Source organism: Candoia aspera, chromosome 9 (genome assembly GCF_035149785.1).
Source record: "Candoia aspera isolate rCanAsp1 chromosome 9, rCanAsp1.hap2, whole genome shotgun sequence".
Taxonomy (NCBI): domain Eukaryota; kingdom Metazoa; phylum Chordata; class Lepidosauria; order Squamata; family Boidae; genus Candoia; species Candoia aspera.
The window spans coordinates 9085541-9113442 of NC_086161.1; the positions used below are offsets into that span (position 1 = coordinate 9085541).

Consider the following 27902-nt stretch of genomic DNA (forward strand, 5'->3'; position numbering starts at 1 on the left):
ATAGCATGACTAGGAATCTAGGATTTGAGGACTTGGCTTACCACAATCCCAGGTAACTTCAGATGGGCTGGGAAAAATTCCTTGGATAGAAACTCTTTAAGAACCAATTAGTGTAGAGAATACTGATCTGAATTGGAGTATGTTAGCTGATGTCCCCAAATAGCATGTGCTCCTCCCCAAAGAACTCTGGCCTACTATACTCAGAGCCCCTTCAAATATGTCCCCCAGATGAACATGTTTAAGGAATCATATTCATGGTCTTAATTGGTTTGATGAAGCTTAAATGTAAGTTCAGTGGAATCCAATTTAGCTTGTATATTTGCACAATCTACTCTGGAAAGTGTGGCCCTGACGTGCGTGAAAAGGTGCAACCCTTGATCTTGATGGGAGCAAGAGCTTGACTCAATCTAAGGTGGTTCTCTATGTTTGTATGACTAAAATTTCTGATTCCAATATAGTGCATAAATTCAAAACGTTTATCTTAAAATGGAAGATGGGAATCTTTTCCATAGTTTAGGGGCTGTATTGTCTGGAAATGAAAGTCTGTAGTTGTGGTTTTCAAGCTGGCACAGATGAAACTAGTGACTGATTTGATTTAATCTGTATTAGCACTACAATTGTTTTAAATGCCAAGATTGTGTGTGTTTTTTTCCTTTAAGTTAAAGATGTGCTGAGGGAGGAGGGAGAATCCAGCAGTTCTAAAGACTGCCCTCAAGGGTTCACAATGAGCTTCATCTACATATGAAATGCTAGACTATGCACTGTTGTTGCTTTGATACCCACTTTTATTTGTTTATTTGTTTTTGCATGTGCATGAGGAGTAGCATCTCCTTAGAATCAAACAACATTCTAGGAAACAACTCTAGTTGATGAGGTTGATGAACATCAAAACAACACCCAAATTAGCCAGTTGCTTTTAAGCTGGGGACATAGGCAAAATAGGGAATAATTTATCAAGGTTTAGTTCTAGAGAATAAGGACTCCTTTTACTACACAAGGACCTGGAGACACATGCAGTGACACCTTGCTTTAATGGACTGTTTGGAGGGAGAGCATGTCTGCTGTTCCCCATAGTCTGAGAAATTGAACAGTGCGTCACCGTGGCAATGCATCATTTGTATCATTATGCGACTAACAGAGTTCTGCATAATGACATTATGCAAATAAGGCAAGTTAAATCATTTGTGTAAACATGTCATTATATAAATCGTGATGGAATTTGGTCTGTTGTCTGCAAAGTCCATTCCACTGAAGTCCAGAAAATTGAGGATTTGCTAGTACCTTCCATATCGCTAGCTAGCCACACACAGTGGGGGATGGAGGTTGAAAAACAGTTTTTGCTTTCTATTTCTATTTGCAAAACTAGAAAGGGCAAGTCGTCATGGACCTGACAGCTATTATCTATGGCTAGTGAGATTAAGATTGTCTAAAGTGTAGTAGTGGGGTGAATTTTCATGAAGATGCTAAGGTTAAAGGAAGACCTTCTTCTGGGGCCACCTTTCATTCCCATGTTGCCATATGCACAGATCAGCTTTGACCCACCAGAGAACAAAGTGAGGATCATATTTCTTTCTACTGAGGCTGGACAGAAGTCAGCCAGAGAATAATGTTCATTCATTCAAAAAGTACCTAATTTTGGCCTCCCCTCCTGCTGGAGTGGGTGGGGAATATGTCTAAACAAAGCTAAGACTTGTGTGAGCTGAGATGCAGAAGCTTTTGTGCCCTTTTCCCTCCTGGAAAGATCTGCCAAATCCAGGATGGACAACCACAGGGAAGGGAAGAGGCCAGGTTGTAGTTAAAGAGAGGACACTGGCTTTGCAGTCAAAGAGAGGGCACTGCTGACTGTTGGGAACATGGGTTTATTTTAGGGCACGGGGAGTGGAAAGAAATCAGCTTTGAATATTCTGAAATATATGCCAATGAAGAAGTCTTTGCCTGCTGCCTTTTCTGTCTCTGTTAGACAGCCTGCGGTAGGTGAGTCACTTCTGACTGAAACGTTTTGAAATAGCTAAACATGTTGGAAGCCTGCTCATAAAAGTAACCAGGACAGGACAGAACGTTGCTGTCTTAGTTTGACCCAAGCCATCTTGCTGACTTTGACCATGCATGTTTGCTTCGGCAAAAGTTTTTAAAGTGATGACACTAGGACATGCTGCTCAGTAAAATCTGAGCTAGTCAAGCTTATATTGAGCCCAGGGGCTGCCTGCGCAGGTTGGGCAGCCCATGGGCCACATACAACCCTGAGCTACTTTTCTTGATCCCCCCTGAATAATGATGACATGATTTCTTGCAGATGTTCTGCAGGGAAATTAAATAGGGGCATTATGCCTTCCATAGCCATTCACACTTTTGAACAATAGTCAAATTAAACCAAAATCAATGAAAGAAATATTCAGTGATCTTGCAACATGACTAGCCTGTGCCAAATGGCATAATGATGAGATGGAGCTGCCAGCCACAAACTGCTTTCCTAGTCCTATCAAAATCTAGGGAAAATCCTATCATACAACTATTAAGTCATGTAACTATATCAATTACATCTGTTTAACAGAACTTAGGACAATTCTTGTGTTTAACTTCCATTACCCTTAGCCAGCTTAGCAAATGGTTGGGGATTATGGGAACTGTAGTCAAACCATATTGATTGCACCAGTTCACTACCCTTATTGCAGTAAGTACCTTCAAGCTGTTTAAAACAACAGATGTGACACAGGAAATACACAAATTTTAATGCAGATGTTCATGTCTTACCATGGGGAGCCATGTTTAAATGCACACTACTAGACTCCATGGTGTTTCTTGCCTTTCTGATTCACTTAGCATAACAGATTTGTGGGTAGTCATCACTTCCAAAGTTCAACATGGTGTTCTCATACTTTTTTTTTCACATGCCCATTTTGACATATCCATCACAAAGTTGTATGATGACTTTGCATCAATCACAGTTTCTCAGCTTCACCTACCTTAACAGGCTTTTCTGAGGATATGTAAGAAAACTGCATAGTGTTTGGCACTCAGGAAAGTACTATAAAATATACTCTGTGTATGTATGTATGTGTGTATGTGTATGTGTATGTATGTATGTGTATGTATGTGTGTGTATGTATATAATTGATATTGTTGTTAGTTTTATTTTTACCACATAATTGAGATATTCCCTTCCATTTCTTTGTTTGGCATAGAAGAGATCAAGCCATATCCAGCAAATGGAATAAATACTGCCTATCCAGAATCCCGCTATACATCTGACTACTTCATTAGTAAGTCCAATTCCTTTCCCCCCCCCCCACCTTTCCTGCTTTATAGACCCTACAGGAAGATAATGTAGATAGAATGTTGGAATCTAAGGAGCTATGTGATATGTTAATTGGGGACAAATAATGGAATGTGAACTCAGGACTAGTGTGACCTGGAGTAAACTTATGGGAAAAACCATTCCTCAAGTAGGGTATGTATATCTGTGTCAAAGTCCTTGGAATCAGGGAGATCAGACAGAAGTTGTGGGAAAGTTGTTTTTTCTACCCTAAACCCTGGAGAAGGTCTACTGGCAGAGGCCATGTGAATACAGCTAACAGAATAGAACCCTAACTGGTATTCTGACCACTCTTGATTAACTGTGCAAGTAATGTGTATTATACACACAAGTGGCTAAACAAACAAGATAGGTTTCTTAGTAACCTATCCACACCTAGGGTTGATAAATATCTTCCACTGTTGTTCACGCAGCAGATGGCATTTGAGGTCTGCTAGGTGTAATTCAGGGAAGCAATATGGCAGTATCCTAACTAATAATCACTGTAAGTTTTCTCATCCATGAATTTTTCTGAGGAGAAGATCTTCAAGGCAAGGTCAGCTTCTGGTAACTTCATGGACATATCTATGTAGTTTTCTTGGCAACAATATGGGAAGGGTTGGCTGTTGCTTTCTGCCTTGGAATTTTATCAATTTACCAAGCTAAGCTATAGCCTGGGTGTTTCTTGGCCATTTCGCATCCAAATATTAATCAGGTCCAATTTCTAGCTAGCTTCTAGAAATCAGCCAAGATGGACAGGGTGTTGCTCCCTAGCTGGGTAGTCCCAAAATATTGTTATTTAAGCATGGGTTGCCCAATTCATTGGGAGCACCTCTGTGACCAGTCATAAGGTCTGTGTTTGTTTAATTAGTTAGATTCATTGATTTAAAAACAATCAGCAAATGCTGAAACCTGAACCTTTAGTTCCCAGGATTATTGTAACAATAAAACAGGAAAGAATTGCCAAGATTTTTTCTCCTAAGTTTTTCCAATAAATATAGAGCAGGAACATAATGAAAAATAGAATCTTCTCAACTTCCCAAAGGCAGGGACAGTGCTTAATCTTTAAGGTTATATCATTTTTTTCTTAGCATAAAATCCCATTGGTCAAAGATTGCACCCAGGGCTTAGACCAGTATATTAGTTCATGCCATTTTTTTCCCCTTGCAGGTTATGGCATTGAGCATGCCCAGTGTGTTCCTCCATCAGAGTTTTCTGAGCCCAGCTTCATCACAGAGTCCTACCAGACTCTCCATCCAATCAGCTCTGAGGAGCTTCTGTCTCTCAAATATGAGAATGAGTACCCATCAGTCATTCTTCGTGACCCAGTGCAGATGGACTCCTTGCAGACCGACTACTTCACAATCAAACAGGAAGTCGTAACCCCGGATAACATGTGCATGGGGCGTGCCAGCCGAGGTACTATAGACTAATAGATAGCATTCCAAATCTCCCACCATGGCCCCTTTACTTGGGACACTGTGGTTGCTGCTGTTCCATTCCTGGTATAGCCAACAACTTTTCTTCAGATGGAATCCATGGTTGCATTCTGTGCTGGTAACTCTTTCAAAAAGGATGGGTAGTTTTGGTATGGTATGCATAAGATCACTAATAGAGAAATGTTCTAAACCAGTCTTCCCCAACTGCTGACTGTAGAAGACATATCCCAGACATTTTGAAAAATGTGGAACTGGCAAAGGCTATTGTAGGCATTTCTTGCAGCAGCCATAAGATAGCAGCCACCCTGACAAGATGGACTGTGTCATGTCAGAAACTCATGACGTGATATCCTCATTTAAGTAGGGAGGATATCTGTTATAGCTCCCCACTTAAATGGGGACATCAGGCTTCTTTGCAAATAGGGATGAATGCATGTATGCATCTGTAAATCCATTGACCTCACCACCAAAATACCTTTAATACAGGGGTGTCCAACCTTTTGGCTTCCCTTGGCCACACTGAGTGAAGAGGAATTGTCTTGGGCCACACATAAAATATATAATATAGTTAATGTGTATAAGTAGTAAAACTTCATTTATTTTTTATATTTTTATTTTAAAATTTTAAAAAAGAGGGCCACATAAAACTAGTGGGATATTTGACCTTGTTTTTGTGAAATGAATGCATCAGTGTCTGGTTCGATGAAAGTGGTTGCAATTCTCAGTGAGTTCTCAAGGTGCTCGTCAGAAATTTTAATTCTAATTTTACTCTTCGTGTGCTTCATGCTTGGGGATGCATTACTAGCTGTTCAGGGCCGCAGGTTGGACTTGCCTGCTTTAATATATACCACTGAGCTATATCAGCTTTTCTTACTCAACAATGAATTGGACTTGACCTTGTTCGTGGTCCCAGCCCTGATTTCCAGTGGAGTTGAGAGGATTTTTTTTCTTCCATGCTAGGTTCCCAATCCAGATCAAGACTTCTGGTCTGTCTGTCCAATACAAAAAACAACAGCAAACCATAACTCACTGGCCTTTGGCCAATCACAACACTGGCTGGGATTTTATATCAGTAAAACCTATGATTTAACCATGGTTTTTGGAATATGTTATAGTTAGTTGATCAAGCCACAGTAGCTAAGCTCACGCATCACACAATGTGTAAAAAGGGAAAGATTTCTGGAAACATCCATATACTTTTCTTGGCAACTGTTTGGAAGTGGTTTGCCTTCTAGGATTTCTTTTTTTAATTTCCTAATGTAGCTTACATCCATTGAGATTTGTTCATTTGCTCCCATCCAAGTATTATCCAGGTCTCACTGACCCTGCTGAGCTCTTTTGAGATCAGCCAAGGTCAACAGGATGCAGCTACCTGATTGGGCACATTGACCAACTAAATAAATAATGTGGTTGGTTTGTTTGCTTGACAAATTTAACAAATTAGTCCTCCTTTGAGATTACTTTGCAGGCTTATGAATAAATAAATAGCAGTGTTTTGGCTTAAGGTGATATATCTCCTTTGACTGATGGACATTTTTTCCTAAGCTATGCTATGCAAGATTTTTCAACTAGAAGTGAATAGAACCGTAGAAGAGTTAGAATTTTATTTCCTTTTATTAAACCATGGTTTTTCTTCTGAGCTTTCCAAAGATGCATTATGAAAAGGGCATCACATACCTTCCAAATACTAGACCAGTGTTTCGCAGCCTTGGCAACTTCAAAGTGTGTGGACTTCAATTCCCAGAATTCCCAGAGTTCTGGGAGTTGAAGGCCACACACCTTAAAGTCACTAAGGTTGAGAAACACTGTACTAAACTCTAGACTGTCTGTACTTTGGGATCTATCTCAACCGTGTGATCCCTGCCAGTATCTAAATTCTTACTAGTTATATATTGGGGTGGATGGGTGGGGAGGTAGGTAGGGGATACAGAGGTCGAATCAAAACAGCAAATATGCCAGTTCAAAGACTTTTCTCAACCACTGAGGTTTATTCTGTGGGTTTTAGCTGCCAGCATCTCTGCAAATGAATTTTTTTCCCTAGATCTTACACAATCCCAGCAGCTGTTTTCAGACTGGTTTTGGTAATTAATGAACTCAGATGATCCTACTATACTCTTAAGGTTGTCAGTCAATCTGAAACTGTTGAGCAATAACCAGGGAGTGGAATTCCAGGAAGTGCAGTCTAAGATCTTGTTCGTTTTGTTTTATTTGTTCACTTTTGAACCTGTGCACTTTGGTAGGAATTCAGATTTTCACCTGAAATAAGAGTGATAAATCTGGGCAGAGTTGCCTGAGTTGACAGATTTGACTTCTGTGAACTGATCTCTAGGAAGCCAAGAGTAAATAACCCTCATGCTTGCCAGAGCTGAGGTAACATCTAATGATCAGGAGGAGGAGGAAGAAGCAGCAATGGTACACAGCCTTTCCTTGTTTGTAATGGATGACTCTGCATATGCAGCTGAAACATGAAAATGTTCAAGTAAAGGCATGATTATCAAAAAGGCCTGAATTTGAAAGCCAGAAAGTATAAAAGAGGATAGCTCCACTTGTCACATTTTGAGAAGCTTCTTGATAAACAGCACAATGCTAATCTGTATGTTTGGTGGTTTCCCTATAGCAGGTCGGATAGTTTGTCCATCTAACTCAGTAATCTGTACAAAGAAGTAATTCCCTCTCCTTCCAATCTGGTCCTCTTAAATGTAGAAATTGGAAACTGAACATGAGACTTTCTGCTTGTGGTCTCTGCTCTACTTGTAAGGCTCTGCTCCTGAGCTGTAGTCCAGGCTGTACATTTCCCTCCGTAGGGTTCAGTGAAGGCCATAAAGAAGTCTGTCCCTTTCCCAGGTTTAGCAATATCCTTAACTGAGTAGGGGGAAAGGTATATTTCAGAGAAAAGGTCATGCAAATGGTCAAAACATGGAGACAATGTACAAGCAGTGACAGACTGAGCATAGACCAGCCCTGTGAACCATGATTTCACAAAGGGCCTGCTATCAGTTCTTTAAAAGATTAAGTGATATTATATGCACTAAGAAGTATAGGTGTCAGATGGACACAATGCCTAACTTCAATCTGAAAGAAGGCAATATGAGCTCCATTTCCATTTCATTGCTTGGTTCAGCTTAGGCCCCTCCCTTACACCTGTTTGGCACCCAACCCAAGATGGCATAGTGCCCTTCTAACCCCATCATGCCCTCAGCCTTCAGGGGCAGATCTGCAGCTGAAGAACTTCACTTCTGGCCCAGCTCCAGCAATAATACTTCCGAGAAAGAGTTTTTGCTGGAGTTGCAGGATAGATGTATGAGGACCGCACAGCTCCTTCTTTGGCTGAGAGCTATGCTTGGCTTTTGAGGGACAGGCTGGAGGCTGTGCGGCAAAAAGAAGGGGAAAAAAATGATGTAGTTAGGACAGTAGCATGAATTAAGCTAAATTAGTATTTCATTCAGGATGATGAAAATGATTACTCCTCATGTTTTTTGATAGTTTTTCCTTTCTATCACATTAGAACATGACAATTTGATGGCAACTGTTGGAGGGGATCTGGGGGTCTGCACCCAAGGCAGTCAGATGTCATTTGTAGCCAGGGCCTTTTCTTCCCCCCTATGGAGGCATCTCTATCATTGGTTGGATGTGAACCTCATTTTCTTTTTGCTCTGCAGGTAAACTTGGGGGCCAAGATTCTTTTGAGAGTATAGAGAGCTATGATAGCTGTGACCGTCTGGCGCAGTCCTGGAGCAGCCAGTCCTCCTTCCAGAGTCTCCAGCGTGTCCCTTCGTATGATAGCTTCGATTCGGAGGACTATCCTGTCCCTCTGCCCAACCACAAGCCCAAAGGCACTTTCAAGGACTATGTTCGAGACCGAACTGACATGAACAAGGACAAGCCTGTCATTCCCGCTGCTGCCCTGGCTGGCTACACAGGTAAGACGCTGGAAAAAACGTGGGTGATGGAAGCAGCTGCCCGTGGCGGCGTACACACAACTTGCTCAACCAGATCACTTAAGGATCTGACAGCTGCATTTGTGCAATAGGCTAAGTTTGGTTCCTTTAATCTTTGCTTAGTTTTTTTTTTGGGGGGGAGGGGGATCCAGCAGGTTCTACAAACTCAGTTCATTTGGTTAGTTTATAATTCAGTAGATTCTGCAAACCCATGGACTACATTATTCACCAGGTTCAGTGTGTTATGCAAACACTACCAGTGTGTCATTCTCACTGGCAGGATGAACAACAGTAACAGTAACACCCCACTGAATCTGGGTTAGCAAATGCATTGGCTGTATCCATATAATATGTTATGCCCAAATAAAATAACACCCTTTTATGATTTACTGTGACATCTTGATTCATAAATGTACTAAGACAATGCCTGGATTCTCACAGCACAGTGAACCACAGATTCCCAATCCCACTTCAGTCTAATCTAGTCTGTTGCACTGACTTTACTTTCTGCATATTCCTAGTATTTTAGAGCATTTTACAGACATCACATTAGTGATGCTTACAAACAGAACTGTTAAGGTTGGCTACTGTTATCTTTGTATCACTGATGGAATGAGGAAGGAAGCTTGAAACATATGCCTTGCAGAGGTCACAGGTTAAGACAGAGGTTATACATCCAAGAGTTAATAATTATGACTTATCTCTTTCAATGTAGTACTTTAACAGCAGCAGTGGGACAGTTTACATTTGATACCACACCTGAATGTGATTCTTTTGATTTGTAGAGGGTTTTTTTTATAGGACTGATCTTTCTTTGTGAGTGTGTCTCATGCATGTGGTGCCTGTGGGGAAGATGGAAGATAATTTTAGGAGCTGTATGCAAGAGGAAGTGGTTAGTCATTTTAGTTTTGAGCTACGAAGTGTATCTGTGGGTTATAGAGGCAGTAAGAGTAGGTGAAGAACAGAAAGGGTGGTGATTGAGGTTGAATGGAGAGAGGCTCCATTCAGCCATGATTGTGGGGTAGATATGAAATGAACCAAGGAAGTCTCCTGAGATGCTTCAGATGTCAGGATAATGCAAGGATACATGTTGACATTCACCTGGTATAGATCATGTCACTCTCTTAGTGGTTAGATTTATATTGTTGGGAATTGTTGAATAATCTGTAGCTCACAGCTACATGGATAGTGTCATTTCTTCTCAGCTACTATGACTACAAGTTGGAGTATGCCACTCAACAGCAAAGGGGTCCATAATAACAATATATATTATTATTACAATAATAACAATTATTATTAAATTTATATGCCGCCTGACTCCCAGAGATCTGAGCGGTTTACAATTGTTAAAACATTGAAAAACAAAGAATGATACAAAAGACACAAAAACAGCACAAGACAAAAGAACAACGATGGCAAAGACAATAAACCCAGAGGGGAACAGAAAGGAAGAAAGGGGCATCAACTGTCTTCTCCAAAGGCCTGGGTGAAGAGCCAGGTCTTTAAGGCCCTTCTGGATACCAGAGAAGTGCTGCTCATCCAAACTGTCAATTGGACTGCTTCTTCAAGAAGGGTTTCAAAGATTTTCTGTACAATTTGGGGGTTTACTTGAGAGCCTGGTTCTCAATAAACTGGTTCTGACAACAGCTCAAAACCATTTCTCTGCTTCCCCGAATGCCTCTTCTCAAGTTCTTATTCTTGGTTTGCTCTCCAAGCTATACTAGTTCCCACTTGATGGCCATCTGTGGATCATATTATTGTTGCGTTTGCTTCCTGCATTTCTGCCTGACAAGAAATTGTTATGCACTATATGCACAATTTGAAATATTAGATTATTAGTATTATGAAAAAGAAGAAAGCAGCAGTGGCTGTGAGTCTTGGAAAACAGTAAGGATGAAAGGTGGCAAGAGTTGATTACGAGTGAGATCTGTAAACTAATAGGTTTGGGTTCTCCTTGCCTGTCAGCTCAGCAGGTGACCTTAGCCAAGTTGCTAAACTATCTTTTTTGCCCTTAATTCTCTCATCCTTCACCATAATATGGAAATGAATATTATAATGCCAGATCCTCTCATAAAAATGTTGTAAAATGGCCAAAGTGACTTTGGTATCATGGAATGAACTACAGAAATACTAACTTAATAATTGAAAGACCTCCATTTTATGGTGAATTAAAATTGCATTGTGTTTATATCGGCAATAAACTGCAAAACAGATCAACAGCCCCCAAGTTCTGTAGATTTTATTTTGTTGATAGTTTCACTGACTACAAGATTATTCGTGCGGTTCTTAATCACTAGTGAGACACAACCCACTGATGATAACAACCTTGCTGAGAAGGTGATGCTTTTGGTAGAAATGCAATTTGGCTTTTGATATTTTCTCAAGTTGCCAATGAATGCACAGTTTTCTCAAGCTCCGCTATCTATGTTCTACATCTTAACCTAATTCGGCAAGTTGCCAAGGCTGCTCAGAAGTGCTGCAGTACACCCCACCCACCTTACCCCACATATATATTTATTTATAGAGATGATCAAAAGTTTGTAAAAGTTCTTATCTTCTGACCAGTTGTCAGATGTTCTTAATTAGGCAACTATACATGCTGGTGGTTTGGACAGAAGACATTGGAACATCACCTTTCTAACACATCTGTATTTTGTTAAACTAGTTCTAGACCGTCTTTAGGAGCAGAAGCTTTTCCATAGTTCTTTATTCAGTACTACCTAGATAAGATCAAATAGCAGGAAGTCCAGGTTAATATGAAAGTGAGGTGTTCTAGAAGTGTGCAAGAGGGTAAGAAAGATATTGACTGGATTCATATTGTCTACAGATTTGTAGTTGTGTGAAATTAGACACTGCCTTTGTAAATGTCAGTTTATGGCTTGCTTGATAATTAAATAATGGTTATGGCTGGCATGAAGCCAGTCAATTGAGGTTACTCAAATTATGGTTAAACAAGATGTGACATAGCACAATATGTGAATTCAACCATTATGGAAGGCTGAACCAAAATCCAGGTCAGATTCCTGTTGTATCAAACTGGGTTTTTCCAGCTTGCAAGCAGATTACACAACTAAAAGGTGAAACATGATACTTCCAAAGTTGGCAAATAATAGTAATAGCATAATTAAAATAAAATGAAATGTTTCAGGAGGATTGCAGACCAGTTCCCCTCCTTTGTGAGCTATCCTGTGTATTATCAGGTAGTTGAGACTTCTTTGCAAAGAATAAACAATTCTTATGGCTTACAGAAAAATTGATAAAAATTGACTGCTATCAGCAAAAGTTCCCATTCCCAAATATTTACATTTCTGGATTGCCACCCCCCACCCCAGCATGATTACTGATTGATCAGATTGCCAGATCCACAACAGATATGTACGGGGCAAATTCACAATTCATCCCCTGGATCAATCCCAGCTGCAACCCAGTGTCCTGGAGGCTGCAAGCAGCAGTTACATTTGTGTATTTGTGTGAACCTCTGCAATTTGTGTGAATCCTTGCCAAATGCAAGGTCTGGATTAGCCAACTAGGCAGCCATGATTTATGGACTGAACCATAGTGGCTGGGTTCAAACAATGTACTAAATTGTAAAAAGTGGCTTATCAAACACAGTGGCTGGGTCAGCACAGCACACTCAGCCAAAAGCAAATAAATGCATGTTGGCTTTGTATGTTGTGCAGATTAGATCAAGCAGGTGTTCTAGGGGTAGACCTGCTCTGAAATAGACCAGTTTAATCTGGAAGTTATATCTAAAATATCACAAGCCACTTTCGGTTTTGATTTTACTTTTGGGAACCACTGAACTACTCCAGGAGTAGTGTAATCTAGAAGGAAAGAAAAAGTTAAAAGTTCTGGATCAATAAATTTTGCACATGACTATTGTAGTACGTAAAGTCTCCAGCATGAGAGTGTCTTTAGGCTGTTGGAGAAACCCCAAAAGTGGATCCTTGTTTTGGTTCAGTTACTCTAGTGACACCTGCTAGACATTTGCAAATTAGAACAAAATTAGCTGTTAGCATTCATGGTTGGCCAGTGTTGCGATTTTTTTTTATAAAAAAACAATTTAAGGGACAAATTTGTAACAAAGCGATAGTGTTAATTTCCAATGTAGTCTTTTTATTCTCACTTTGCTTTTTCTCACCTTCATAATGACTATAATTAAATCACAAGGGAGAGATGTGCCTCTCTCCCCTTCTGTCCAGCTTGGAATAATTTTCTAAAAGGTTGCAAGGAAACCTTCTCATGTTGGTCTGAAATATTGAAGTAGATGCTTTCTCAGCCATCTTGATGTATCACGGAGAGAGTACAGTTTTGCCACACATTCTGAAGAGGTGGGGATACAATTAAGGAGTCTTTTTTCCCCATAAAACACACCTTCATGAAATTCATAGTACTTTGGGGTGCACCAACCCCCACCCCTTTGTTCCTGGCTTTCTTAGTGCATGGAGGGGAATAAATTCCTACCAGCTGTGATCCTTACATGGCCACCTTCCATTTCTTAAAACAGGCAAAATCTTAATTTGAAAGCTCTACCTGTTCGTTTTCATGATTCCAGGTGAATGGGCTAAAATGTGGCCTTGTAATGGGCTGGGGCTGGGGAACTGTTCCATCTAGAAAGACTATCTGATCTTTGTTTTGAAATGCAGTAAATACACAGAAGAGGGTAATTGGGATATCTTAGTTCTGCACATGGTGCATTCCTGTTCATGGAGATTGAAAAGCATGTAGGTTCCCTTTCTTCAGGAGTAGGTAATTCAGTGCCCCAAGGCTGTATGAGTCCCCTGAACCCCAAATAAGTCATGCCAGTGCCAGACATTGGTTGCACAAGTTCCCATGTTCTGAGATGAAGCACACAATACCGTAGTAGTAAACATTACATGGGGGAGAGTGGGAGTGAGAGAGAGAGCTCTCCCATCCACCCCAGGAAAAATAGAGAAAACCTGATTCCCCACATCTGTGATGTGACCACTCCAATTTTTCATCCGTGTCTCACCTACTGCAGTTCTCATTTTCTTCAAAAATGTAGGGCAGCATTTCTCACACTTGGCAACTTTAAGATGTGTGGACTTCAGCTTCCAGAATTCCCCAGCCAGCAAGGCTGGCTGAAGAATTCTGGAAGCTGAAGTCCACACATCTTAAAGTCGCCAAGTTTGAGAAACACTGGTTTAGGGCAAGCCTGGTTTGCCTATAATGGAAAATGGAAGGCTGTCATATTACAGATTTGAGCATATGTACAGATACTGTAGACCTAGAGGACTCTTGGGATATACTCCCCAGACATTACTTTATGCACCCCCACCTGGCCCCCGGCAAAAGGCCTGCATAGGATTTTCTTACAGCAGAGTTATTCCCAGAACAAGAATGGGAGATTGCAGAGGGGCATTTGTTTGCAAACAGCCCACTCACTTGGGATAATAAATAATTGCTTTGAATTGGATGGCTACATCAGCTTTGGTTTATTTTTAAAGTGAGTTTTTTTTTTCTTTCCAGACAGTGGCTGATGTGCTATAAATTATTAACATGTAGGTATGTTTGGGTAGGCTAATCATTTACTTACTCATGTTTCTGCATAGTTGCTTCAGATCTTCTAGTTCATCTCCCTTTTGCAGATGGTTTCATGGGCAGTACTCTTTTTTAGCCTTTGTCACATTGGAACCACAAACCATGCTATATAGAAAAGTACTGCTCTCTCTCTTTTTAAAACAACAACAACAACAAAAATGATGCTTTGCAAATGACCACTTTCAGGAGCATTAAAACATGTTACAGCTAAATAAAACCATAATCAAGCAATTTAACAAATCTTTTTCTAAAGTAGCTGAAGACAACATAATAAGTGCAGAGAGAGTTGATGGAGTTAAAAGCTGTTAGTATGCTGTGGCTGGGTTCCTTCATCCTGGTGCATCACCTTCTTTTCTTTTCTTTTCTTTCTTTTTTTTTTTAGTCCCCTGAATGAGCCAGGACAAAATTTGGTGGATTAGGAGGTAGACCGTGAAGGACCCTGACAGATTATGGGTAGAAAATGGCAGAATCTGGAGTTGGTTTCAGCAGGTTATGTACAGCAAACCTTGGAGATGACTGCCTTTTCTTAACAGCCAGTAAGGATTAATACATTTATAACATTGTACAGCAAAGGGAGGCTTATGCCATTGACACTAATCTCCTGCTGAGTCCAAGATAAAGAATCTCTGATAGATGGCTATCCCATCTCTGCCTGAACACATCCAGTGAAGGAGAGTTTATCAACTGCTTTACTTATTGATTCCAGGGTTGAACTGCTTTAACCTTTAAGAATGTTTTCCTAGCATTCAACTGAGCCCATAGTGCCATGCAATAACATTGTAGAAGTCAGAAGAGGCAAGACATGCTCTTTCTTTACTCAGAGATGTCACTTCTAAGAAAAATTGGGACAGGGAACAACATCTCTACAATGAGCTTTGTTCAGTTAATGCCCTACAGATGTTTTGGACTCAGTTCTGGAATTCCCAAGCAATCTACCCCTTTTGGCAGTTTTAGTAGTCTGACACATCTGGAGGTGGCAGGTTGGAGAAAGTTGCCATAAAATGACATCAGAAATGTGTACTAAGAAAATTGTAACAAGGCATTCCCAGAAGGTCCCAATAAGGCTGATGGTTTCCCAAGGACAAAATAGGGTCTGCCCAGAGCAAGCAGAGGCTTCTGAGACCAAACTGCAAATATGTCTGTGATTATGTATTCACTTCCCAAAGGGACTTTCCTCAAACAGGGTTCCCAGTGTAGTCACCATTTCACAATTCAGTGGATGTATCATATTTTCCTGGTGATGCTAGAGGATTCCTAATGTATAACAAACCCCCATTGGCTGTTCTTGAAGAGTTTCCTTCACTATGATGAAGGCAAGACAAGGGCATTCATTGTGAATTGCATTCAGCATGTGAGCCACCTCTGACTGGCTCTATTCTTAGTCCACACTACTTCTACAGGACAAAGGTCAGCAGACACTGGGGGAAGAAACCCAGAACGTTCTTCCTCTTCCTTGTGATGAGCGGAAGGGTTGCCTTCTTGCAAGCCATTCCCAAACCAAACAGGCTTGGTGGATTCTTCTTGGGCTGAGAAGGGCCTTCTTCGGTTGAATTTCAAAAGGTTACACCACAAAAGGCAGATTGTTATTTGTGCCCAGAATGCCAACATCAGATGATTTCTCTGTTTCATAATATATAGAATCCGTATGTCTAAATAAAACCTAACAAAGACACTTTTGAGTTACCAAATACATTGCAGACTCTACAAAAATTAATCAAGGGGAGAGGTCTTTACAGACCTTGGATACCATCTCTGTTTAGTCTGGCCAATAAACAATGAAAATCCTTAATACAATTTCAAATTCAGTTGGACTTGTTTAAATAAAGTGTAATGCAACAAGTATGTATTTGACCTCCAATGGTAGGCGGCAGATACTTAAGCAGAGCTTGAATTGCCATAACTCAGGTGGACTGAATAATATCTGGCATCCAATTGATGGGATCTCACCCCAGTTTTAAATCTTACTCTTAACAGTTGTACTGCAGCATCTAAATTTCCTATATAGTCCTGTTATTTTAAAATCAGCAGATGAATCCAAAACTAACTTAAAAAAAAACTCAGGATGATTCTTGTTCTTGTTCATGCAGTGATGTTTGTCTTCTCTCCCCCTTCCCCCTTGGAGGTCTGAGGTCATCCTATTTGTGTACATCACATGCTTTTTTGGAGCTCCTTTTCTTTGGAGCAGGAGACAGGTGTGGTCCTATTTAAACTCAACTAATCCCGTCAGATTTTGGCTTCTGTTCTAGGTTCATCTGGCACAAGGTTGAAGCGACAGAGTGTTTTATCTAATGCCGACTGCAATGAATAGAGATGTATGATCTTTTGAGACAGACTTAACACTGTGCTGAAGCATGTAGAAACTAGTTCCCTTAGGCTTAGCAAGGTGTTCTCCAGAAAATTAGCACCACTTATGTTGCCAGAACTGAGGAAGTTCTGGGCAAGATGGTCTTTGCCGTCTCGTGCACTTTTAGATGCTTCATCTTTTAGCTTCTGACTGTCTAGTTTTCCTCCCCATGTTGTTTCTCTTTCTCTTCCCCTAGGCATGCATTCTTAGCTCTTTTTTTCTTCTTCTCCCCCTTCCCAACCTTACCAGGTCAAAGTACTATTGTTTTTTCTCTCTTTCTCATTAAACTTTACAAGGAGTTTGAATCTTTTGCAAAGCAAAGACACAGTTGACCCCATCATCTTGGTTTCTCTAGAGGGCCTATGGGGGAAGGAGGGGAAGAAGCAGGGATAAGACAGAATGTCAGCGGATTTCTTTTTTAAAAAGCACTTTGGGCTAAAATGGAGGACTAGACTTCTATCACTGACCACCACTGCATCTGAATTGTTGGCCAGCCAGATGGGTGTGGCTTTTTTACTGAAGATTTCTTAGGATTGGTTTCCATAACTTCAGGTACCATCAATGTGGAAGGATTTTACTAATGTTTTCTCTGTAGTCTATTGTACTTATTGAATTCACGTTCCCCAGATAATTTATGAACTTAAGTAGATTATTAATAGGGCCTTGTATCAAAGTATAGCAGAGGTATCAACAAAGGACTGCAGCAGGGATTTTCTGGGATAGCTTTCTCCAAACTGGAATGCCTCCAAATCAATGAATTTAGCTCCCAGAATTCTAAAGAGAGGATCTGCCAGCTGGAGAATCCTGGAGGTTGAAATCTACACATCTGGAGGTACTAAGGTTGGAGAAGGCTCTTCTAGACCAAGGGAAGGAAGGAGGTAAGGGGCTGGGTAGAGCAGTTTTATGTCCTTATATTTGGGAAGGTCCTTAAGTCCTATTTCCTCTGCATTATGTTGCAGAATGAGAAAGGACTAAGAAACTCACTTTTTAGGTTTTATATCACTATTTTCTGACCTTACGGCTGTAATAAAGTTATTTGATTTGACTAGGAAATGAGGGAATCCTTTTCTAAACGAGTTGCATGGCTTTTTAAAAACAAATTAAGTGTTAAGATATCCAGCATAGTTTCCATGTAAGGAGGAGAGGAGAACAAAAAACCCTACACTCTTTTACTGTTTTGAGGAGTGCCACATCAGATATTTGTGAATTTCTCAGCATTCCTTCTTTTAGTCTAGGTCTGTAAATTTAATAGATGAACCTCTCAGTTCTCCTGCTCATGAGAGCTGGGAATACCCGCCCTCCTGCCTTTTTTTTTTCTGGCCAGCAGCTTCACCAAACATCGGAAGCATGGCAGAAGGAAACTGAAATTGAAGAGGTGTGATTGGGTTGACCTTAAATAAAATTGTGTGAGTGTCTGAATAGTGGAGAAAAATAACAAAACGGTGCATCATATCTGACAGCCTAGAGAGGAAACCATTGTTGTATAAAAGAGAGAGTTTCAAATGTCAGATCGACTCTTAAGTGCTGCTGGATGAGACAGACTGTTTGAAGAAGAGGTGAGCTACCTTTGCTTCCCTTCCAAATTTTGGGTTGGGCCCCAGAGCCTGCCAAAAGGCTCAACTGTAATTTTTAAAGGGCCAGAATGGGAAACTCATTCAAGATAAGGGGAGTACCTATACTTAATATTGCTGCAATTCAAATCAAACCAAAATCAGCCGTTGTCCCAGCATTTTAAACTACAGGTAGTTCTCACTTAACAATCATTCATTTCATGATGGTTCAGACTTATGACAATGCTGGAAAAACCAACTTACAACTGGTCCTCACACTTATGACCACTGCAACATCCCCATAGTCCTGTGATCACAATTTGGGCGCTTGGCAACCCGTTCACATTTATGGCCATCGCAGCGTCCTGTGGTCATGTGATCACCATTTTGGACCTTCCTGGCTGGCTTCTGGCAAGCAAAATCAACGGGGAACTGCGTGATTTGCTTAACAACCACTTGGTTCACTTAACACCCATGGTGATTCGCCTAACGACTGCCCCAAAAAAGGTTGGAAACTCAGGTTAGATTCACTTAATGACTGCTTTGCTTAGCAACTGAAATTCTGGTCCCAACTGTGGTTGTTAAGTGAGGACTACCTGTATTTGGAATGCAGCCTCTTGCATACCAAAAGCCAAGTACATCTCGTAGCTTAAAAGAGAGTTATACATCTCTGTTTTAAGATAGCTTTCTAGTATAAGCAGTTATGATTCATATAGGTGCCTAAATGCAGGCTACTGTGCATGTGTATAAGAGGAAATCAGAGAAGAGACATGTCAACACGTTGACTTTTTAGTCAATAATTGGTTTTTAGAAGAACTTTCATCTTGCTCACATAACATCAATATAGTCATGCTAAGTGCAAAAGAAGACAGGGAGAGGAAACAGTGCTGGGCAAAGGTTTAATTAAAGGAATGATTGTTGTTGTTGCTATTATTTATTTAAACATTGTAGAGGTTGCCCAACTCCAAATGATTTTGGGAGGCTAGAGAGAGAGAGAGAGAGGTTGTAAGAATGACTGAAAAAAGAAATGGATCATAAGCATCCAGAAGGCAAGTCCCCCATTATTGACAACTAATGAAATTGTGTGTGGGTGTGTTTATTGATATATCATAGCTGGATAGCTGCCCATCTCACAGAATGCGACTCTGGGCAGCATACAATAAAAAATGTATCCATGCCTGCCTGCAACTGGATTTGCATTTTGCACTAAGCTATTTGTTGGTTTTGATTTAGCATGTTGTGTGAACTCCGTTACTGTGATTCGTAAAGCATGGTTTCATGTGTGGTGTAAATGCAGCCCATCGTGGCTTTCTTCAGCAAACTGTTTCTTAGCCTGTTGGGTAAACCCCTACCTATTTAGCATGGAGTCAGTAATAGTATCTCTATTAGGATCACCCAAAGCAGCACCGAAGAACGTGCAAGATTTCCATTTCTTCAGGAGTGAAGGTGAAGAATCAGAAAAAAAAAAATTCTAAAAATGAATCGTATCTCCGGCCAGACCTTCCTTGCTTCGGGGCTTAATGCTGACTTTTCCAAGAAGAAGGGAATTGCTAAAGCACCAAGTGATTTAACAGGCATATTAGACAGTCTCCTCCACCCATGTACAAACCCTCCACTTCCACCCACCCACAGTATCAGTGCTGCCTCTCCTTACATTAATAGCCACCGACTGGCTCCAAGTTTTTTTTTTGTTTGTTTCAAACTCCGTGAGATTGTGCAGCTTGTTCCTGCATCAACATGCCTTGGAAGGAAGCCAATCATTTTCATACCTGCCTCCTTTTTTATCACTTCTTGGTAAACACAGCCAGGAACAAGAAGTCAAGGTCAGGAGAGGCAGCAGGCGAGATGAGGGGGCAGGAGCCTGCTAGAGGTCATGTTGTGGTCAAGCGTCTTGGCAAGTGGGAGGGAAGAGCTTCTCCTCCCTTTACAACTGATGCCAAAAATATGATCCTGTTTAGGTAACTAAGTGCTAAGGCTCCAAATTGGCATATAAAACATCCCATTGACTTTCCTATTCAGCAGCTGCAACTCCAGCACGATGCAACTCCTTCGTTGGCTTGAGGCACAAACTTGAAGGATGCCCTGTGGCCCCACCAGGCATGCCAAAGGTGTATAGCTTGGGACATTACCACAAGTATGGTTGACAGCTTTCATGAGAGTGTTAGATATTGCTGGGTAACAGAGTATGGGTCTACCTTTCTGTATTTGGCTGCCCAATGTTTCTGCAAGCCAGATTGCCCTTAGCCTTTGAGTGGAATGCAAAAGGGTATACTACCCAATGTTAGAAACTAAAGTTAAATGTGTTTAAATCTAAATTAAATTAAGCTAATTAAATGCAGCATAATATATAACTATATATTTAATAGTTCTTCCACATACCTCACGTTAAACTCCCAATTTCATGGCAAACTGTATGAGACCTTTGAGGGCCACCAGTTTTTTAAGAAGCTACATGAGAATCTGGGCTTTGTGTCCTGCACTCATGGACTATCTCAACTGCCTAAACCAGTGGGTGTTACCAATGGGGGCAAGGGCTACACCTGGCCTTTGACTACTGAATGGGAGACCATTCTTTCCAAAACAGCCAAGATCAAGATAAAATGGGTAGAGACAAAATTAATTTTAAAGTTAATGCAGTTAATATGATGGCTTCCTGTGTGTCTAATCTTTTCTCCCTCTGGATATATTAAAAGTTATGATTTAGTAGCAATTTTTGAAGGTTGTCTCTGAGCAATGGCTGAGGCATTTGGGATGGACTGATCACGGCCAACCCAGTTGTACACTTTTCTTTTTTTTTTTAATCCGTTCAATCGTGTCTGATTCTCGGAGACTCCCTGCAGTTTTCTTGGCAAGGTTTTTCAGAAGTGGTTTGCCATTGCCTCCTTCCTAAGGTTGAGAGAGAGTGACTGCCCCAAGGTCACCCAGCTGGCTTTCTGCCTAAGGCAGAACTAAAACTCACAGTCTCCCAGTTTCTAGTCTGGTGCCTTAACCTCTACCACCCTGCTCGCTATACTTTTCAATAACTGTAACTTAATTAATGGCATGTTTTTCAGCCATGTAACTTGGTTGAGTATTTGGCCATGAACCCATTATAGCTGAGTTAAAAGAAGTGAGCTGGCTGCCAGTTAGCTATCAGACAATTTGGGACAGGGGACTTGTCAGATTCTGCATTAGAGATTTGGACAGTCACCACAACTATCAGAATAGGTTCTCCTCTTGGTGCAAGACATCTTGCAAGTCCCTCATAAGTGGGCCTTGTTTAGAGGAAAGCAGGGTATCTGTCTTCAAGGAGCTTCAGAGAGCCTCTTTACTCAGATATCTGATAAAACAACCCTTTTGAGGATAAGCATAGCCATAGCACCCATCATCATGTGTTTTACACACCTAATGAAGATATATCTTGACCAAGGCCTTCATTGCATGAATGTTTTTCTTCCTTTCTGTCCACCGTTTTACTGCACATGTTTGAATACTAACTCTTTCTAATTTGCTGCAATGTTATTCTTGGATTTTAATAATAACTTTTTGCCTTCACTTCACCAACTTGATTTCAGGGAAGGAGTATAAAATACTTGCTAAATAAATAAACAGTGAAACAGCTCGAAGCTGTATGTGGTTTCCTCATTTCTAGTTTGTTCCTGGGGTCGAAATTTCATTTATGGATTTCATTTCTAGTATAATTATTTGTTTTTCTCCTGGCTCCTCTGTCATCTTAGGTAGTGGACCTATTCAGCTATGGCAATTCTTGCTGGAACTTCTCACAGACAAGTCCTGCCAGACATTCATTAGCTGGACAGGTGATGGCTGGGAATTTAAACTTTCTGATCCTGATGAGGTAAGTGTGGGCTTAATCTGGACTGTACACATGAAAGCCCTAATTCAAGTTCTTAATTCTTTTTAAGAAAAAATTTATTGAAGAATTTTTTAACAAGATAAAAACAATACAAATATTAGAAAATAAAGAAAATAAGGAAGAATAGTGAAGAGTGAGAAAGAAAATAGAAGAGAGAGAGAGAGAGAAAGGAAAAGGAAGAAAGAAAAAGAAAAGAAAGGGCTTCCAATCTTTTTGACAGCAGTTATAAATGCACTTATATTTCACCCTCTCTCTGTAAGGTCACATCATAATTTTCTTTTTCCATAGCCTACCCTTTCTAATCATCAGACCCATGAATCACAAGTTCATTTTGTTCTTTTTTCAGCAAAAAATCCATAAGGGGTTTTCAGTCCCTAATAAACGTTGAGCTTTCTCTAAGCGGACAAGTTAATTTTGCCATCTCTTCTAGCTCCGCCGTCTTCACCAACCATTCCTCCATTACGGGTGTATCAGACAGGGTCTTTCCATTGTTGTGCATATAACAGCCTCGCAGCAGTGACCATATATAAAAATAACCTCCCGGCTCTTTTCCAGTTGTCTGGCTCGTTTTTCTGGAGTCAGATTCTTACTTTTGATTAAGGAGTTTCATAAACTAAATGCTGTGGGTTAACATTCTCCAGGTGGCAAGGAGGTGGGGCAAGAGGAAAAACAAGCCAAAAATGAACTATGAGAAGCTGAGCCGCGGATTGCGCTACTACTACGACAAGAACATCATCCACAAGACGGCAGGGAAACGCTACGTCTACCGTTTCGTATGCGATCTGCAGAGTTTGTTGGGGTACACCCCTGAAGAGCTCCATGCCATGTTGGATGTGAAGCCAGATGCCGATGAGTGAATAGATCCATTTGACCAAAACAGAACAACCTGCAGAACACAAGGACTTCCTTTCTTTCCTTCCCCCGGCCATTATTTTCCTTTAAAAAAAGAAAAGAGAAAAGAGAGAAAAAACCTGATTTTTCATTGGTTGTACTTAAGAAGGGGTAGGATTTTAAGCTTTTGAATGAAACTGTGACATAGGTTGGCTGGGAGGAGAAAGAAAGAACTTTCATATTCAAATTTTCTTGGGGTTGTATTTGCAGTTGATATTTTAGAAGTCAGGAAAATGGAGCTTAAATGTCAACCCTCTTGTTACGTCTATTGAACGAATTCATATGATCTCTTTTCTTCCCGATGTTAAGAACTGACAATCTGTGTGCTTGTAAGACAGTGCTGTCTTTAATTGATGGAGAACAGTCTTAAGTGGCAACACATCCTGTTTTACAGGGAAAACATATTGGAATAACCAAGTACTGCGGTCCCAGATAATTTTGCATTTCACAAGACAGGTCTCTGTTCTTATGCTTGTCAGGGGGGACCAAAAAAAACCTCTTTTTTAAGAAAATGTTTAAAAGAAATGGTATTTTATTAAATTTTGTGCCAGTATTTTTTAAAATAGTCTTAAGCTCTAAGGTGGTTTCAGTATTGCAATATCATGTGTTTGTTGTTTTGCCAGCGCGGATTTTTTTATCACCATTGAGGAAAAATGAAATATAGTCTATGTAGACTCCACTAGAAATGGGCAGATTGAATGGACCAGTAGCAAATCATGATAAAAGTGTGGGCTAAGAACGGGGAACCCTAGATGAATGGATGTTTTGCTTGAATGCTGGACCTCCTGCACTTTATTCTCTTATGTCAGTAGATCTGTGCCTCTGCTTGTGTATTTTTAATAATGTCATTTTCATACTGAGATTTTACTCAGATTTTCCTCTACATTTTATGAGTCCATTCATATCTAGGATACTTTGAAGAAGATTCTTGTTCCACTGATCAGGAGTCTGGTAGCATCTTTTCAGATTAACAGATTTTATTCAAAGGCATACGCTTTTTTGTTTAACTCTCAAAAGCATTTTTGCCTTTTAATAAAACCTGTTAGTCTGGAAAGATGCTACCCACTGTGTCTGATTTTTGGCTACCATAAATTAACATGGCTCTCCTCCTACAATTATTCCATTGTTGAAAAGCGGGATGGTTGATTCTCTTGTTGGGAGGAGAATTCAATTGTCCATCTGTTGCTGCTCATTACTGCTTCTTTCCGCAGATCTCAGTTGCTATGAATGTTTCATTCTGGATAGTGCCTTGTAATAGGACCAAATCACTGAATCTGTTTTCAGACTGAGCTGGAGAATCCAATTCAGTGTAATTTTCTGAATCAAGATGAATCACTAAATTGGATCAGATTGATAATTTAAATCAGACTGGAGCCAATCACATTCTGTAGTGGAGTATTTTATACAAAAGAATACAGTAATCTCTAGGAGTTCAGAAGCTCATTTTAGATAATATAGGCACATCAAAATATATGTGCTTCTGGCCTGACTTCTGATCTATATGTCTACATTCACAAGGATGAGAATTAAGAGTGGGTATGGAGTATCAACACACATTGGGAGTCTGTATAATTTGGTAGATAACTTTAATTTGTTTTCATTGAATGGGCTTAAAATAAATCAGGGCCACCAAGCATGATCCCAAGTCATATACACTCTTTTGCTATGTTGTCCAAAAATAAACAGGCTTGGTGTTGGGTGTGGTTTGAGGTCGGTTCTAACTGCTCATCCTGATTTGGAGAAAAGGAAAGAAAGACTGTATGAGAACCCAGAGCTGATCTTTAGACCCTTAAATACCTGAGTTCTAAATATCTACTATCTCAAAAAAAGCAATCATATTTGAAAAAGCATCTTTGAAAAAGAAAGATGCTATAATAGATAACATTTTCCTGCTAGTCTTTGCTGTTCATTTGTTTTTAATAACATTCAAGAAAGGAGACAGGTTGAAGCTCGATGGATTAATTTATTTTTCCTTCCTCACTGTATTTGAATATTTTTTAATGGTGGGGGGATAGAATACTTAGATATTGTATGGATTTGTATACCCTCTCTCTGCCCTATCTCAAATCATCTGCTGATTTTAAAATATGACTCTGTGCCTTAGAGTTGACTCAGTTCTAAAGCACTTGAAAGGGCTTTACAAAAATTGAAATAAAGAGAAAAGAGCCTTATTTTTTCCAGAGGTCTGAATCCTAAGCCAGCACTCCCCTGAGTACATCCATGCCTATACCTGTAAAAGTGCTTGTGTGAGATAAATGGCGGTGCATTTGTCAGCCTCGTGCCTCACAATTTCTAGTTCAACATTTAATCATTTGTGTTGTACACCCATGAAATACAATGCATGAAATATTCTGCAAAGAACAAAAGTAGAAGGCCAGCATCTGCAACCGGAGAACAGTGGTATGATCTCCACCCCCACCCACCCCAAACGAAGTGTAATAGAAATGAATCATTTCAGTCATGCAAAATTGAAAGTGGGAGAACTCTGAGGCTCTTGAAGTGTCAGCAGAATTTGAAATAGAGCAGGTCTGAGACCATGCCTATAACCGGTAGGGCAAGGGGCTAGAAGAAATAGGAGTAAATAATGCTATCGCCATAGTTTGCAAAAAGAAACTATATTTTAGGAAGACCCATTCCTCTAATTTAACTGTCTCTGATATGCCAGATTCTGTTTTTCAAAGGCATTGCTACCTGATACGATAAAAAGGTGGTCTCTTTTGAGTTTAATCTGAGTCCTAGTGATTTCATGAACACATTCATGTAGTTTTCTTGGCAACAATATGGAAGTGGTTTGCTTTTGCTTTTTTTCCCCAGGATATGTGTTTTTGTGGGGGTCTTTTCAACTTCTCAGACTAGCCTAAAGCTCTGGCTTTTCCTGGTGATCTCCCATCAAAGTACTGGATGGATCTGACTATTTAGCTTTTTCATGATCAGTCAAGAGCAGCTAGATACCTTTCAGATAAAGCTTTTCTAGCAGCGAGGCACAACCTGGGTCCCCCAGCGTCACATCTTGTCCCCCAAACCTTGAACATGGCCCTTAGAGCACCTCCAAAGTTGCAACTAAATTTATTTATTTTTAAGGTGACAGAAGAGGGTCACAAACAAAAACACCATTGTCTTAAAAGTATTTAATTTTTAATTAAAATTCCGCATGAAATCAATTTTAGTTGTTCTACTGATCCCATCTGTTTCTTGATGCTGGTACTATCTACTTCTTGGATGGGCTCCTGGCACACCACTCAAAGGACAAGTGTGTCCTTCAGCCTGAAAAAGGCTGTGCGTTTCTGTTTTATGTCAAAACCGAGCTATAGAATGGGGTGTGAAACTTGCAGTCAAGCTACACTTCCAGTATCCCTCCCAAATGGTCATGTTAGTTAACAATGCCGGGAGTTGTAATTCAATCCCCTTTGGAGGGCCACAGATTTCCGGCCCCTATCACAGATATTTCTTTCTAGTAGAGCTGTGAATGTGCTTTGCTGCAATGAAGGTTCACACAAAATACCCCTTTGCCTTTTCGTAGCAGTGAATTGAAACAGACCTGTTGCTTCTTTTGGCAAATGCTTTGAGTTCTAGCAATAATACTAGCAGCTGGAAGAGACTTCTGGGAATATTTCACAGAGGTGGAGAAGCTTCTTCTGGTTAGAAGGACTGCTGACCAAAAGGTTCAAAAGAGAAAATGCCTCAAGAAGGGTTAATGCCAAGCTTCATTGAAGAGAATTGTGTGGCCTCCATGGCACAAAGAACCTTGCTCAGACCAAGCACAGCTGCCCTACTTTCTGATACGACTTTATATTAACCAGGTAGTCTTAAAGAGAGGCTGTTTGAAGCCATGAATGTACAATAAAGGCTTTTACGGTTTCCTGAATGACTGTAACTCATCAAAATTCCTGAATGTATTTTTCACTCAGAGGCTACTAGATGTGAAGTGGATTTAGGAAGATGAGCAGTGATAGACTTGCTTGCTCTTCTTGATATCCTTTTGCCAGACTTGGGTCACTTTTACAGCATGTTAAGGTCTGTGTTGGCTGCTGCCTCTAACTGCATAATATAGAATTGCTGAAGGTGTTGAGGATACTGTTGGATATCAGTAGCTCCATCCACAACTGCAATTCTCAAAGCTGGGGTAAAAAACCCTGACTATTCATTCAACCATTCTCAGTTTCTGGTACTGATTAACCCCAAGTACCCAATGTCTGTCTATGTAGATAGCCAGGTTGTGAACAGTGGATAGCGTCCATAAACTTAGGGCTGGCTGAAAATCTTGGTATGACTTAGGGGAAGATAAGCTTGGTATTTCTTGGGAAGATGTAGAAAGATGATTTTGAGCCAGGAACACTGATAGCACTCATTCTTGCAATGAAAGAAATGAAATCAGGACCAAGGGCTCAGATTTGATTCCAGCAGAGTGAAATGAGGATATGAGTAGAAAATGAGAAAGAAGGGTTAGTGGACGTGGGAAAGGATGGTATTCCTAAAACCTCAAATCTGCTATTTCCTCATTAGCATCTATGATATTTGGGGGATTTAGCCCTAACAAAGAGATAATTATTAGAATCTGAGATATTGGTGTGTATGCATGGAATACAGGTATTGTAAGTGAAGTCACTATATCCCAGAGTTATGTCAGCCTCTGAAAATAGACAATTGGTTGAAGAGATCCAACTGTTCTAAGATAATTCCATAGGTTTTTTTTTTTAAAAGAAGATGGCAAATTCATAGGATAAGGAATTCAATTGACCTTATCCTTTGAAATATGCATAAAAGTGCATGTAACTGGAGCAACCTTCTCCAGCCCCATATATCCAGATATACTGACATTTTAAGTTTCAGAATTCCATCCATTGGCCATGTTAGTTGCAGTTCCAGTAGTTATGGTCCCACCATACATGGATAAAGGTGTTTTAGAATATTTAACGACTAGCACTGAATTGTTGAGTATTTCAGAGTTTCTGAATACATCATGTCAAAAAACTGGATACTAGCAATAAACATCTTGAAGCAATATTAGTGGCAGCAAAATATACAATAGTCAA

The 27902-nt window shown here is 40.2% G+C and overlaps 1 protein-coding gene across 2 annotated transcripts in view; it reads left to right on the top strand.

Annotated features, from left to right (window-relative positions):
- The window catches only part of ETS1 (ETS proto-oncogene 1, transcription factor), a 102037-nt gene extending 77529 nt beyond the window's left edge, over window positions 1–24508 (top strand). For both annotated transcript variants that reach the window (XM_063311545.1, XM_063311543.1), the window contains 5 exons: window positions 3183–3260; window positions 4463–4711; window positions 8391–8651; window positions 21842–21960; window positions 22620–24508. In XM_063311545.1, the coding sequence (XP_063167615.1) occupies window positions 3183–3260; window positions 4463–4711; window positions 8391–8651; window positions 21842–21960; window positions 22620–22835 (923 nt within the window). In that variant the 3' untranslated portion in view covers window positions 22836–24508. The remainder of the gene's footprint in view (window positions 1–3182; window positions 3261–4462; window positions 4712–8390; window positions 8652–21841; window positions 21961–22619) is intronic.
- The last annotated feature ends 3394 nt before the right edge of the window (window positions 24509–27902 follow it).